At 47.0% G+C, this 16,589-nt stretch overlaps 1 protein-coding gene across 2 annotated transcripts in view; it reads left to right on the top strand.

Moving 5' to 3' along the window:
• PTPN18 (protein tyrosine phosphatase non-receptor type 18) overlaps positions 1 to 16,589 on the top strand; it is a 237,907-nt gene that overhangs the window by 74,544 nt on the left and 146,774 nt on the right. For both annotated transcript variants that reach the window (XM_086940321.1, XM_086940322.1), the window contains exon 2: positions 15,001 to 15,109. In XM_086940321.1, the coding sequence (XP_086796447.1) occupies positions 15,001 to 15,109 (109 nt within the window). The remainder of the gene's footprint in view (positions 1 to 15,000; positions 15,110 to 16,589) is intronic.

Below are 16,589 nucleotides of genomic sequence, written 5' to 3'. Positions count from 1 at the left end.
CAATTACTGTTCAATTAAAAATAAATCGAACCAGGGGATAGCTTAGCGGGCTAATGCATTGCGCAGACAAGTGTGTGACCTGCAGATCTCATATATAAATCCTGAGGAGGCCACTGGGTGGGTTGAGGCAACAGATGCTAACATCTGTGCGACACCTGCAGTGCACAGATTCCAGTCCCAAACAACTATGCACTCTGCACCTTTCCGCAAACGTTATAATAATCAAAGGAAATATTTTCAAAACCGCTTTTTCCTGCGGTGATAATGAAACGTAGCAATCGTGAAGCTGCTTTTTTAGGTCTCGCCTGTCGATGCGCATGCGCATCGAGCAAGGCGAGAGTATTGGGACTTATCCACTCTTTATCCACACTGCAAGGAATCGTGGCGATTCCTTGCAGTGCCCGTGACTTTTAAGCTCAATGCGCATGCGCATTGAGCTTAAAAGCGCGTGCACGTCCGTCTTTGTTTACCCGCTCCGCCCCCTCCCCTTCCCGCCGTGTCGCATTTCTCCTCCCCCCTCCCCTCTCCTCCGTCCGTCCGTCTTGTTTGTTTGTTTAATTTAACCCGCTCCGCCTCCTCCCCCCTCCCCTCTCCTCCGTCCGTCTTGTTTTCTTTGTTTGTGCTTTTTTAACTGTGAATTTACGAAACAGCGCTCGGTATGCGAGTTTGTCAAAGTTTGCTCTTCACAAACATAAAAAAAGAATTAAAAGTGAAAATCCGTGAAGTGCAGTCGTCATGGCCGCCCCTCAGTCCTGTTTCTTGCAGGTTCCCCAAGAAGTTGTTTGTCTTACGTTGGTCGTTATTTCATCCCGCCGGCCCGAAGATTTGGGCCTTCGCCTGTCGCCACCTCGATTCTCCTTCCTGTTCTTAATCTGCTCTTCCGCCTGGCTTTACAAACACATGGCTTTCATTGCCTGGCCCCCAGAGATGGATGTTTTCTTTGCCTTGTAACCCCACACTGTGTGCTTCAAGTTAATACACTCCTCGGCTCTTTTCTAAAGCTTTTCAGGTCCCAGTGGGAAGTCCTTTTGATGAGCAGCGAGTGGAACCTAATGTGTCACCAAACAGCTAATGAGCCCAGGGCCCTCAATGTGTGTTGAATGTTTGTAAAAACGTATGAATTCCGACTCCGTTTCAACAACTCTAATTAACGCACATTGACTCCACACATTTCGAATTTAAATATTCTGTCCGAGAATTTACTATTGATTGCAATGTTTAGTTTGTGCTGCGCTGTACAAATATCAGGGCGGTTGAAAACAAAAGTCACATGTTTTTATCTCCGATTTGGACAATGTCCCAGTTTATGAAATCTGAGCGCTGCACATGACTTGTCAGAATCTGTTATTGAGAAACGGTGTTCCCACTGTCCTGGCTCGGCTTCAGCTGCGTGTTGCATTTTAAGCAGCCCAGATGGTCACCCGTGAAACATGCAGAGAACTGGCCCAGCCTTCTGAGAATCAACGGAGTACTACTACATTGGGCATCATTTAGAAATGGCAACAGTGTTATACGAAGCATTGTGTAAACAAGTTAGAATTACTGGTCATAAAGGTATATTGTTTATACAGAATTACCGTTTCGATTAGTTTCAGGTCATAAAGTGACACCTGTCTAACGGGGGTTCACAGAAGTGCTGCATGCTTAAAGTGCTTTTATCACAGTTTGCATTTCATAAAATGGAGTACTTTAAATACCATCAGATTTGGAGAAATCTGTTTAAAAATGACCAACTCTAGGTGGTTTGCAGATGAAGACGAGTTTCTTTCAGATTGTAAAGGGATTTGCCCTTTTCCTAAACAGCACAGACAGTGTGACTGACTCGAGACTGGGTGCTGCAGTTCCTCAATGCTGCTGTCTGTCAGACCAGAACATGTGCGCGTGGGACAGCAATGCACCGGACTTGTTCATATAGCTCTTTGCCACTGTCCCAATGCACCGGACTTGTTCATATAGCTCTTTGCCACCGTCCCATATCTTTGTAAACCGGCTTTGCTGCATGAAGTGACTGTTCTGCATGCCGAAACCTAAAACCCACGTGCCTTTATTATTTATCGCTCTCTTTCCTTTATTGTTATTTATCTCTCCCTCCCTCTCGTTTGTTATTTCTCTCTCTCTCTCTCTCTCTCTCTCTCTCTATCTCTCTCTCCTTTATTGTTATTTATATATCTCTCTCTCTCCTTTATTGTTATTGATTTGGACTGATCAAAGTGAACAACACTGCTGGAGTCCTGCTCACACGTTGTCATTGGTGCCTGAATCTTGTTTCCCGTGGGTCTCAGCCGGTCGGTCATCCCTTTGTTTTGAATCTGTGCTTTGTACATATGAATATTGACAAAAAGGGGAGGTTCACAATAGGCTGCAGCATCACAGTCATGTGTTTTGTCTTGTTTTGGGTAATTACAACATGACTGTGGGCTCCGTCACTGCTCACGCGTCCACGTAGCAAGACTAATAAGCATTTGCAATCCAATAGGTCTCGTTTTGCTTTGAAGCCAACTGCACCTCCCCTCTCTCTCACGGCCGCCAGGCCGTGTTATTTTGCTCGCATTTCTCCTCCCCCTCCCCAGCCGCCAGCACCTCCCCTTTCTCTCACGGCCGCCAGGCCGTGTTATTTTTTCAGCCTCCCCTTTTTTTTCAGTCCCTGTTGTGCCGCCCGACTTGTTTCTGTTTGTTTTCCGACCTACCCTCTCTCTCACGGCCGCCAGGCCGTGTCTCCCTTTACTTCGAATTACCTGATAACAACGTTCATTTTCTTTCTTTTTAGCATCACATGGCAGTCTGAAAATAGAATTCTTAACACCATCGATGCTCATGGTATTCTGCTGCTGTGCTGCAGATTTCTAAATCCCATTGTTCATGACGAGCTGGGCTCGTCATCAGTGTTTGAGGAGGCTACACCATGACGAGCCCAGCTCGTCATCAGCCTCGAAGGGGTTAATCAGTGTTGCATTCCAAATGCTATAGGTGTCACATTCGCGAAAGTTATAACTATTGGCATTGTAAATGACAAAGCTATCAATTTAGCTGTTTTAAAAACCAACAAATAAATAAAATATTTGTCATTTACAAGACCAATAGCTCCAACTTTTCTAATGCGAGACCTATTGCATTTCCAATGCTTGTCTTGCTTGTGTAAACCTGATAATGTTTTAAAATGTAATGCAGCGGGCCTTGTTCTATCGACAAATGGAGTGAGGGAAACGCTTAAACGTCTTATTTCAGTGTTTATTGGCGATGTTCGAATGTATTGTAATATTTTACTGTTATATTTTATTTTCAATTTTATTATGCTAATATGTATTTTTTTTAAAATATTTTTTATTGGTGATCTTTTTATGGTTTATGATTTGAACCGAATAAAGGTTTATTGCGAAGATAATTTAATCCCAATAAAAAGGGATCTGCCTGAACCCTGCGGTCACGGGTTAAATTCCCAGTCGTGCCATCTCGCATCACAGAGGAATCTAAATCGAATGCAACGCAATTGTATTTTAATAGCACGTGCGTATTTCCCTGATCAGATTCAATCATTTCTTTATATATATCTGCAGAACTAACCTCCAAGAGACCACCGCAGTGTGAACGATGCAGACTAGAGTCTGGTTAAGCAGCAACAGGAGGCTTGTGGAGTATTTTTGGCTGTTGCACTTCACCAAAGTGTGTGATCCTGAGCAACTGACCTTGAGCCTGATTGACAGTTCGCAGAGGGAGTGCAGTCCGTCAGGGTGGAGGAGGACATTACTACCACCCTAATGGACCACCGTGCACCAAATACATTTAAAGGTGATCGCCGGCCCAGAAGTTTTATTTTTCTTGAATAAACTCCCAGTGCAGGAGTTTGTTTCTATAAAAACAAAATTATGCGCCCCCCCCCTCCTCCCCCATACACTGAGTTTTTTTTTTCCGTGGGTGTGGAAGTCATTATTTTTGCCTGTCTCCCACCAATGATAGGAAAAAAAGACATGACACCATCCACCCTAAATATGCCCGGGGGGTTTAAAGTCCTTCATATGGACAGCCCCATTGGAAGACATTTTCCATCAGTAGGTCCAAACTTAAGGTTCGACCCTCTCTGAATGAGGAGGGTGGGCGGAGGGTTGGCCAAACTAGGAGAACTTAGTCTAGCATCCAGTTTGAGATGGTGTAAAAGTGTGAAATTACCTTCTCTGTGCACCTGGAACAGTGACACAATGCTTTTGTTTTGGTACAACAGATTTAGCAAATACAATCTGTTAATATTTTACAAGCTACTTACATTTCAGAAAATGTCTGCAGAGATGACAAATATGGATTGTTAACTAATGGGCGACGCATTTGACCAAAATGAACGAGACTCATTATATCAACCTGTAAAGATGAATGGCCGAGTCAGCCTAGGTGGGACTCCGCACTTTGACTCGCAGATTACACGCAAATCTCTGGATCAGGTGCATCAACCTACTGAGATAACTCAATGGGGTTGGAACCCTTGAGCTGTGGGTTGCACTTACAGCTCTGCATCAGGCACATTGACCCACTGAATTAAAAACAGACATGCAGGTCACACTCTGCGGTACAAAAGGGGGTGGTGATGGACGGAGTATCTGAAGCAATCAAACACTCACACCCAGTCAAAAGATCTGGGTTTAATCCATCACCGTTCTTTAGCCCACTCTGACACCCCAGTTCAGACATGGCTATATGAAATCAGTCTGACCCTGTGCCTCATGGGAACAGTCCAGCCCGAACTGCCAAGCCATGTCTTCCCTGGACCGGAAACAAGCTTCCGAGGACCGGTTTCTGGCATTCCAGCCGTCTTCAGCCCGGCATGCTTGAATCCAGTGGCAAAGTGAGCAAGGGACTCACGTCTGAGCATACCCTGCCACAGTTATGGTGGCCAAATGCGGTACAAAAGGGGGTGGTGATGGACGGAGCATCTGAATCAATCAAACACTCACACCCAGTCAAAAGATCTGGGTTTAATCCATCACCGTTCTTTAGCTCACTCAGCCACCCAGTTCAGACATGGCCAGATCTTTTGACTGGGTGTCAGTGTTTGATTGACTCAGATGCTCCGTCCATCACCACCCCCTTTTGTACCGCTTTTGGCCGCCATAAGTGTGGCAGGGTATGCTCAGACGTGAGTCCCTTGCTCACTTTGCCACTGGATTCAAGCATGCCAGGCTGAAGACGGCTGGAATGCCAGAAACTGGTCCTCGGAAGCTTGTTTCTGGTCCAGGGAAGGCATGGCTTGGCAGTTCGGGCTTGACTGTTCCCATGAGGCACAGTGTCAGACTGATTTGCATATAGCCATGTCTGAACTGGGGTGGCAGAGTGGGCTAAAGAACGGTGATGGATTAAACCCAGATCTTTTGACTGGGTGTGAGTGTTTGATTGATTCAGATGCTCCGTCCATCACCACCCCCTTTTGGTCACACTCTGCAGCAGATGCAGATTTACGACTGTGGACACGTTTCCTAAACACACGCAGGTTAATTAATTCCCAAGTGCAGAAACACTTTTTAAAAAAAAAACTTTTTATTTTATTTTTAACAACAGTGTATCGGTACAGATCATACATCTTTACCATAGTGGTAACCGTCAGAGCTGAATCCGCTCCTATCCCTTGTTAAAGTTGCGCGCAATCTGGGCTTTCAAATTGATAACGAATTCTCCTATAAGACCCAAATTCATGAAGTGACTTCTGCCTGCTTTGGCAAACTGCGCATGATAAAAAAGATCTCCCCCCTACCTGCCAATGGACTCTATGAAGACATCAGTCCATGCCCTCATTACCTCACACTTGGACTATACTAACAACCTTTACGTGGGGGTCCCAGCCTATCTCCTACAGCGGTTGCAGATCGTTCAGAATGCTGCGGCCAGGCTGATCTGCAAGGTCCCTTACCGCCATTCCATCTCCCCTCACCTGAAGAACCTTCACTGGGTGCCAATATCCTCCTAATTCCAGTTTAAAGCCCTTTTACTCACCTTCAGGGCTCTGAACGGGAAAGGTCCGGGGTATCTCAGACGAAGGCTGAAGCTAGTCCATTCATCATGTGCTCTCAGATCTAACCAACTCCGTCTCCTGCTCTCTCCCGATTCCATCGAGCTAGAAAAGGTGGTAGAGCTTTAGCGGTGGTTACTTCCAGACTCTGGAATTCCCTGCCAGTAAATCTTCGCCTGACTGAATCAGAATCGCAGTTCAGATGTAAACTGAAGACATTGCTATTTTCCAGCTGCTAACCTTGAATTCGACGTCGTTGCTGTCCTCAGCGCAGGGACACCCCCGTTGGGGGTAGCCGCGCGCTTAACAAATGTCATAAATAAAATTAAAATAAATAATAGTAGCTTCTCCAATACATTGTTTTTTCACTTTTACATCCACATATAAATTAAGCTGGGATCATTGCAGTTCACTGCCTCAGTTCAATGTCCAACCAACCACAAGATACATGCTATCTGAAAAGATACAGATCATGGTACAATAAGTGACGGAGGCCTGTTGGCAGTATATCTGCTAATCGGGAGGAGGGTAAGACACCACCTGTGCTGTCAACTGGGTCGTCAGTGTTCGTCTTTCTCTCCGCAGCTCCACCATAGGGGAGATGCAGATATCCCCTCTGTACTTATTAAATTCTCCCCATTTACGGTCCCATTTCCTGGGGCATCTTCGTCCCTTAAACAACGTCTCCTCTGCAATCATTGCAGGATCCATGTCCTTTGCCCAATCACCCAAGAGCGGGACCGTGTCCACCCCCCATTTCTGTGCAATGTTGCGCTCCGCAATGGTGAAGCCCATCGAGGTCCAAGCCTGTTCAGCCTGGGAGAGGTCAATCGCCCCCCAAATACTAAGTAGGCAAAGTTGGTATGATAGCTTTAGGGGCTTGTCACATGTCCTCTCAAGTTGGCGGGTAATCTTTTCCCAATAACACTGGATTTGTGGGCACTCCCATAATATGTGGACAAAGGTACCCACTTGATTACATCACCGGAGACAAAAGGGGGCCCGGGCGTCTACCTAGTTTAAACAGGAGTTTAGGGTCAAAGTAGACCCGATGGAGGATTTTCAGCTGGAGGAGCCGCATACGCATGGGAATGGCCACTTCCCTAGGGGAGGCCAGTGTGTCTCGTCAGTCATCGTCCTCTATACTTCCCAGGTCTTTCTACCAGCCCACCCTCAATTTCCACATCGGATCTGCACGGTTATTCACCAGTTTCTTATAAGTGAGTGAGATGGCCCTGTGGTCTTCCAGGGGGGAAGAGTCGGGGGAAAGGGACACCCTTTGGCAAGGCAGACACAATAGCATGACTAATCTGTAAGTATCTAAAGGTCTCGGATGGTGCCAATTGGCATTTTGTCTGGAGGTCAGCAAATGTGGCCAGTTTCCCTTTCACCCACATGTCTCCAACTGTGGATATCCCAATTGTGTCCCACTTGTCAAACCCCGGGCATTGGCTGAGGTGGGCCAGGATACCAGGCTCCCAAAGTGGAGTCGCCTTTGTCAGAAGTTTATGCCAACCCAATTTTCTGGTGACACTGTGCCGGTTAAATTGAGTTTATGGGGATTGGTGTAAAGTGCCCTGTTATTGCCGCCCTGTCCCATGAGCCAATGGTCTGTTCTGAAATTGGGCTCATCACGGGGGCCGAACACCCATCTATTGACTGCAGTCAGCTGGGACGCCTGATAGTAAAGTCGTAAATCTGGTAATCCTATGCCCCGTCATACCATCCCTTTGTGAGCTTGTTCATTGCAATCCGCGGCGTACGGTCGTCCCACAATAAGCCCCGCAATACACCATCGATTTGGGAAAAATACGAATCTGGGATAGGGTTGGGGATGATTTTCAACCCATAAAGAAAGTGCGGAAGTGCGAGCATCTTAAACAGGGACGCACGTCACAGGAGAGTGAGAGGGAGAGAATGTAGGGCATCAGATTTGAGACGTTGAACAGGTCCAAGCAAGTTTTGTTCAAAAAAGAGATCAACGTCTGGGGTACAAAAAGGCCTAGGTAACGAAAGCCACGGGGAGCTACCGGTATCTCGTATCCCCGAGGACTAGATGGGGGATAGTCCCATAACACATACATCTGGGACTTGGACCAGTCTATACTGTATCCAGAGTGGGCACCAAAAAAACAAAAATATGAAAGATATGGAGCACCCGTTGCAGAGATCGCGCTGGAGAGGCCAGATATAGGTGAATATCATAAGCGTATAACGAGATGCGGTCCTCATGGTCTGCTGTCCATTTGAGCCCCCGTATCCCCGGATCTCCCAGGACCTAAACAGCCAGTGGCTCCAAGACTAGGGCGAAGAGTAATGGAGACAAAGGACAACTCTGTCTTGTGCCCTGGCGGAGGATGAAAGTGGCAAGTGATGATTATTAACAACGACATGCACGTGGGTTTGCGTGTACAGTAGCCTAATCCAGCGTATCAACTTGGGTACGAACCCCATGCGGGCCAACACGGCGATGAGAAAGTCCCATTTTATGATATCGAACGCCAGGGAGGCGTCTAAAGATAGTAGGATTGTTTCTTCGTCGATGGTATTAATCTTACTGAGGGCCCCGTGCACCCGTCGCAGATTCTGGGCCGTGTTTCTCCCCGGCATAAATCTGGACTAATCCAGATGAACCAAGTTGGTAATATAAGGGAGTAGTCGATTTGCCAGGAGTTTGGCCAGGATCTTAGCCTCGACCGTCAGGAGGCAGATGGGGCGGTATGATTTACAATCTTCAACCGGCTTGTTTGGTTTATAAATGACTACTATAGCAGCTGTATTGATATCTGCCGGGAGGAGTCCCGACGCAAAACATTCAATATATAGATTCAGCAAAAGAGGCGCTAATAGTGTCGTCATGGGTTTAAAAAGCTCGACAGGAAGTCCATTGGGACCCATTGCCTTCCGGATCGGACATCTTGTATGGCCTTTTGAATCTCCGTCCCCATGATGTCCACCTCTAGGGCCTCCCTGTCCTGTGGGGAGATGCTGACCACATCAATAGTGGCTGGGAGATCGGCCGACATCAGGGCTTGAGATGTCTGTGAACTTGTGTAAACCTCCTCATAATAGGCCGCAAAGGGGTCCGCAATTAGTTGAGGGTCAGTGAGAAGCATACCTTCTGGGCTGGCTATCGTGTGCACCCGTCTGGCAGCCAGCTCCTTGCATTCCAGCCATGCCAGGAGCTTGCCTGTTCGTTCACCCTGCTCATAGATCGTATGTCGGGAAGACAGACAACGCATCGTGGCCTCCTCCAAAAGAAGCTGTCTATAATCCTGTCTCTTGATCGGAAGGCTATGCTGAGCTACGTGGTTGGGGTCTCGCGCAGCCGACTCCTCCAGATCCGATATATCCGCTTCCAGCTCAGACACACTCTTAGATCGTTCAGCCCTGTGTCCCATCGTTAATTACAATGCCCTGACCTTTAAGACTGCTCCAAAAGCTCCCCATAGTGTCACTGCTGAGTCAATGGAGCCCACATTTTCGGCAAAATAATATAAAGTATCCTTACGGAGAGCCTCTTTGATATGCGGTATTTTTAACGCCCATGGCTGTATAATAAAGGTAAGAGGGCGCCTTGCCGATTGTATGCCGAAAGTCGTAAGGACGGGGGAGTGGTCGGAGATCCCACGAGCCAGGCAATTGGAGCTGGTGAAGGCGTGAATATCCTGGGCGTGTGTGAATATGTAGTCTATCCGAGATTGGCTACCATGTGCCCCTGATTGAAATGTGAAGCAGGTTAAACCACCTCCAAATGTCCACAACCCCCAAGGCGTTAGCGAACTCATATAAATGCGAGCCTCTCGGCAGGTCCTCCCGGGGCGGGAGACAGTCCTGAGAACTATTCAGTGTAAGGTTAAAATCTCCTCCCAACACTAACACTCCCAATGGCAATTCCAACAGTAAGGTACCAACGTCACGTAACGTCAAGACGTCGCAACCCTGGGGGGGGCATATACGGAGACAACATTAAGGACGCGTCTCTCCCAGGAGCCCGTGAATGCTAAGTACCTACCCTGAGCGTCAGTCCAGGTGTTATGGATGATATAAGGGCATCCCTTCTGGAGGAAAATCCCAACCCCCTGGAGCCCGAGGTGAATCCGGAGTGAACCACCATTCGATAACCTTTCCTATTCAGGGCCCTACAGGAGTTTCCAACTAAGTGCGTCTCCTGCAGCATCACCATGTCGAGCTCATGCCGCTTAATATATTGTAATACAATGTCCCCAAGGCCATTAACATTCCACGTGGACAAACTGAGTGTTAATCCAGGAGTCATCAAGACAAGTCAGTGGAAAAAGAGTAAAGCCAGTTGAACTCGATTGTCTGGGGATCACCGGGGCCCCTTCCGCCACAGAATAGAGTATTGTAGAGGGCCAGAAGCAGCTTAATTGGATGTTATATGTACTAATAACAGCAAAACCAATTGTGAGATTGGAGAACCCAACATTGTAGCGTACCAATATAGAACACAAAAGAAACATAATTAACAACCCCCCCCCCCTTCCCAGAAAGAACCCCCCCCCCCAACTCTGCCTCCCTGCATAACGGGCCTGGAACCACCCGCCACCCCCAACTTGCAGAGTGCCTGTTACCCACCCTTATCAACTTCGGGAACGTGTACAACTCCACTCCCTAGGGCATACAATAATAGGTCAGATAGCTAACCACTGCCCAACCCCCCCCTCCCCCACCCCCGAGGGTGAAACGTACTTCAGTGAAGTTCAAAATACATAGGATAAGCAACTTAAAGGCCTAAATGCCAGATATCGCCGGACATCAGAGGATCAAAGACATACCATCTGGCAACTGTAAAAAGGAACCATAACAAGAATACAACACTTAGTCTTAGCAGGCCGTGAGAGACTGAAAAAAGCACCATTCAGACCTCTTCAGAGGTCAATTGTTCATTACCATCCCGTAGGGCTTTGGGAACCCAACTCAGAGGGAGGCGGGGACCATCGTTGCTGACGCCACTCATTGGTACCTCTGGTTATCAGTGTTACTTTGTGCGATTTCTTGCCAACTGTACGCCATCCGTCAAGTCAGTCCCAGGCATTCTCAGGTCTAGTGAAAAACCACAATTTACCATCCGATTCAATTTGGAGTTTTGCTGGGAATAACATGACATATTTGATCTCTTGGTCTCTGGAAGCTTGTTTCACTTTCAGGAAACTCAAATGTTGTTTCTGGACCCTTAAGGTGAAGTTCGGGAAGAATGATACTTTACTATTTTCAACTGTCAATGGGGGGGGCCGCTCTCGCAGTTTGCAGGATCACGTCGCGGTCACGATAATTAAATACTCGGGCAAGAAGCGAATGGGGGGGTCGCCCGGTTTTGGCCTACCCCCTAGCACACAATGGGTTCGCTCACTGGAAAAGCACTTGGACAGGCCTCTTGGCTGGAGACGCTGCAGTATGAGCTCCTCGACAAAGAGATTGGCAGCTGGCCCCTCTGCCCGTTCCGGAATGCCTAGGATTCAGACATTATTGCGTCTCATTCTGCCTTCATACTCGTTGAGTTGTATGGCCATCACCTCGTAGGAAGTGCGCAGGTCGGTAACCTGATTTTTAAGGAGAGTTGTATCAGTTACCAGTTCTGTAGTTGTGCTCACAATAGTATTCACACGATCAGCCATTTTTCTCATGTCTTCCCTCATTAGGGTCACTTCCGTGGTGACATGTCAATTTGGTTCTTAAGAGAGGTCCGCACGGTGGTAATCGTCTTTGCTGGTAGGCTCTGAGTCCTCACCATGGGCTACGACATTGCCTGGTCTTTCCTCCTGAGTCTTTTGCCATGCAAACTTTTCCAGCTTGGCCTGCATTGCAGTTCGCCTGCTGCGGCCCGTCGCCATACCATCTCCATGGAAGGGGTGACGATGCAGGGTTAGGAAGCAACAGCTACTCACCGCCGCCTGCCGTGGTCTCCCCCACGCGGCCTGTCGGTTATGGCACGTAGCTCCCCCGCCCCGACGAAGCACTGGTAAGCACCCTTCAGTCGCAACCAGGGTCACAGGTCACTCACCACGAGGAACTGTTCTGGGAAACTCTGTTGCGATACGCGGCTCACTGGGCCAATAGCCCTCTGTCCGTCAGGCCCAGGGGAATCCACAAGTGTCAGGTCAATACACCAGCCAGGGTGGTACTGCACACTTTCCCCCTTGCGCTATACAATGGCTACCTGCGTGGCTCCTTTAACCCCTGGCCAGATCAGATGCCCATGGGCCACACCTGTTAATTCACTATTGGCCACAACACTCAACAAGCAGCTAGCAGAGCGGCAGATCCCCACCGGGAGCCTAGAGTTGCATGCATGGTATTGCATGGTTCAGAGCGGCCTTTGTCCGTGCTGGAGCAGGTCTCCTCACAGAAGGTGACAACCGCCCACCAGATCGCCCCCAAAGGTGCAGTGATTTGCAGGATAAGAGTCTTTTTGGGCGCAGGGGGGCTTCGGGGAAGGTCATGCCCGGGTCTGTAGCCTCACGGCTCTCTAGATATGCGGCAGCACAAGAGGGGCAGCAGGAGTCCGAGTCGGGTTATTTCCCCCACTGCAGCATTCACAAACCTTCCGTAGTGCTCCATTGCAGGGCTCGAGTCGGGGTAACATGCGGCTGGACGGCGTCCCCCCACTTATTGTACCGGGAGTTCGATAACTGGAGCAAATGGAGCCACACATTCACTATTTGGCCTCTCTGGAGCCTGTACTTGGGGTGCTAGAGGGTGTCAAAGTGACACCCCCTGCACCCTTGCAGGATTCGGTATTTACCGATTCGGTATTGCCCATTGATTCCTATGGGCCTTGAAGCCCATAGGAATCAATACTCTCTCTGTGACCCGCCATGCAATCCCCCAGGCCCGTCCCCCCACCCCGAGCCAACTGAACTTGTAAGCCTCTCAAAATATAATTCTGTGGACACACACCAGGAAAAAGAGGGCGCATTTGCCCTCCGTGGGTGTTCCCGTTATAGACTACCTCCTATATGGATGTGCACAAATTAAGCACCACAGCCATAGTATGTACAAGCAACTGGAAGACTGAAGAAAGTTTCTAGTTTCTAGTGGCTGGGCAAATTGTAAATTCTAAATTTGTACAGCACAGTACAAATATCTTTTGTTGTTGTTTGTTTCTTCATTTTGTGTAATATATGTAAACATGTATGTCATAAGTGTTATATTATGCACACTTCAGGTGCCTGCATACCCAGAGTGAAGATTACTATGCATGTTTAAGAAAATCCAATAAATAGTGTTTTGTATAATCAAATACATCACAAGTTATTAATGTAGATTTTTACAGGGAAAAGTACTTTTGTAATAATTCAGTCCCATGGAATACCATTTTCTCTGGTCTAGATTCTTCTTGCCAGGTATTGTGGGATCATATGGGCAAACTCCTATATGTGAATATAAATACCACCTCAGAGGAGGCATTTAAGAACTTTATGCCAAGCATCACGGTGCTCCTGAATTCAAGGTTAATGGTTAATCGCAGTGGGTATTACACAAAAATTAGGCGAATATTTAACTATGTGTGTAAAAATATTTTTAGAGTAAGTTACAGTATGCATGTTTTACTGGTTCTAAATAGTCTAAAATATATTACATTTATAAGTGTTATATCTAATTCTAGTTTATGTGCTTGTGAAGTGCTACAAGAGAAGACACTGGAAATGTTTCAGTTAGACACTGATCTAACAGAAGTCATCCCCACTAAGAGTACACTCACTGTTCCCAAGCGTAGCTGATAATTGGTACCCCTGGACAGAAAAAAGGGGTTTCCACAAATGTAGGAAAAGTACAGCTAGTGGGTATGCACCATTTGAAATTTGCAGTATTAAATAAATGTGGCCTAACCTATCATGGGATATGTTGCATGCAAAGTTTGAGATGGGGTGAACTTATTAGACTGCTCATGCAATAAATCATATGTAAGTCGTATGGTATGTATTTTATTATAGCCTTATAGCCCGCCGTAGAGGGCTATACCGGCTATTAAAGGCCCTCTCCAGCGTTAAAGGCCCTGAGCCGAAGGCGGGGGCCTTTAACAAGGGAGAGGACTTTAATAGCGGTATAGCCCATCTACGAAGGGCTATAAGGCTATTAGAACATTCTGTCACTAGAGGACAGAATGTTCTAACAAAAAAAACAAAGCCTTTTGGGAGCCTGAGGGGATTGGAATCCCCTCAGGCTCCCTGAAGCCTTTGTTCACAGCCAGAGCTGTGAACAAAGAAACATTGGAATGTTGGAGCTCCAGGCTTATACCAGCCATTATAAGTCCGGAGCACGCCATTGTTTTCAATGGAGCTCCCAACATTTTAATGTTCTAATAGTTATTAAAGGTTACAGCCTTAATAATGCAAAACAATTGACTGAATTATTCATAAGAAGCAGTAGTTTTAGTTAATGTTTTTGTCTTTCTCACTCCACCATAATGTTTTCCAAGCTGCTTCTCTAGTATTGTAGTGCACTATATGGTAGCTTTTGCATAGCGCCTCTTACCCTCGGCGATGCTCCATTGCGCTTCTGGTTGGACGCTTATGAACCTACTCCATTCATTGTGCTTGTTTGTGTTGCGGGTTTATAATGTGCCCTGTGTAGGAAGACTTTTGGTGTTGTGTATGAAGTTTAGAGGCGTGTTCCACATATGTTGTGTCAAACTTGGAGCTCGTAAGCGTGGAGTGAATTGAAGCGGTGCAAGAGACACCAGTGCACTTTGGCTGTACTTACCATTTCTGAGTGTGAGGCTTCTCCATTTTGTTGCATGTGTTGCTGGAATGGGTAAGAGTCTGTGTCGGTTATGTGGGAAGCAGTTTCTTATCATATGGTGGCTTAGGAGTAGAGGTCCTAATGTATTGTGACACGTTTTTGGCTATGCCAAGGCGTGGAGTGACGCGTAGAGACTTAATCGATATAGTAATGGATGCGTATAGCGACACGGGTTGTCTGTTGGAGTGCTTCGCCCTCAGATAAACGACGCTCGCGTCTCACAAGCCTGTCCGTTTCTTCTCCAGGACATCCGGACCCAGGTGGCTGCCTTCCGTCAGGACAATGACCTCACCACAGAGGTTGGCGGCAACAAAGAGAATATCAAGAAGAACCGCTACAAGGACATCCTGCCATGTAAGTCAGAGGTGCTCCTACCTATTGACTATGCGCCTTCCCCCGCCTTGCAGGGCGTGTCTCCATGAACCTGTGAGTCCATTTTGGGCCTGTTTTCTTTCTGTTGTCCTCATCACTTCTTCAGTTGTCTTTTGTTTCTCCTAAATGTACGTTTTTAGAAGTCCAAAGGAGGGAACACTTCACATAGAGAAGCACCAAAATTTGGGATTTAATGTCCCTCTTACATTCTAATGTAGAAGAACCCATAAACCTGCACCCCAAAGTCCCTAAATAGGATTCCTGAAGTCTGATTGGAGAAAAATGAAAGACATTCATTGCACGAGGCCCAACACAATGCAACATGGTCCTTCCACAGCGATTCATCTAAAGACATGGCTATCCAAATTGATATTCAATATTTATTTGCGTTAGGCCTTTGCATGCAAATAAATTAATGAGAAGGAGAAGCAGCGAGGATAGAATGATCAGAGTGAAAGCACACTGCCGTTCAGTCCATAGATCAATGACAGCCTTATTGACCCCATCAATACATCCTTCCAAATATTTGTACAAAATGGCCGCCGGAGTACAGCGGAGTGCTTTGGGAGGGGAACGGATATTACACACAATAAGATGGAAGTTGTCATGCAGTGTGTTGCATTAAATGAAAAAACACTAATGTTCCCTGAGGTCATCATGCATAACATGAACACACTTTGTGCGTAGGCTCAAAACAAAGGCCGCACACTGCCAACAACTAACCCTACATTGTGTAGCGTGCTATCCGTGCAGGCAAATGTTTCAGCAACCTACATGTGGGTGGTAAGGGCTATGCAGATCTTACACTAAATGGAATACAATTCAGTTCAATACGTTAGGCCATGAACTGGTAAGGGACCCTGTTTCCCTTAAATTCTGATCTTTTGACGTTTGTCTGGTTTGATCTGTTCTCATGTGGGCCGACGAGAGCCTTCTTCTGGGCCTCCAAGAGACTGGACCCTCAAGGGTCTGCACAGGGTTGTAATGTCCTGGGTGGAGCACTTTGAGCTTTAGTCCGACTGTTGACAAGTCCACCTTGGGCCCTTTTTGGCTTTTTCCCCTTTTGAAATAAGAGGCCATAGAAGATATGGATGGGGGATTCTCTAAAGGCTCCACGGTGCCTCGAACACTGGTTTAGCGAGATACGCGTCTCAACCCCTTGACTCAACATAGATAGAGGGTTTTTAAAATGTGTTTTTCCACATATTTGCCATGTACTCACTAAGCGGGCCCTAGTACGTGTCCAGAGCAAATTTAAGTCATGACTGCAGAGTGGTCAGTCCTTGGTTCAGGGCTATCTCCACTGTCCACAATGATGCAATCCGGAGAGCTGCTGGGGCGCCAACCTCCTACATTGACCCTTTGTATTTTTGTAATATCTTGGGGCCACATTACATACTGACTGACCCTTAAGTGAAGTCATAACACTATTTAATTCTTGAACGCATCTCTAGATTTATGT

The sequence above is a fragment of the Lissotriton vulgaris genome, chromosome 10 (genome assembly GCF_964263255.1).
Source record: "Lissotriton vulgaris chromosome 10, aLisVul1.2, whole genome shotgun sequence".
Classification (NCBI taxonomy): Eukaryota; Metazoa; Chordata; class Amphibia; order Caudata; family Salamandridae; genus Lissotriton; species Lissotriton vulgaris.
The sequence above is the reverse complement of the archived record's forward strand: the minus strand, read 5'-3'. Positions and strand labels throughout refer to the sequence as shown.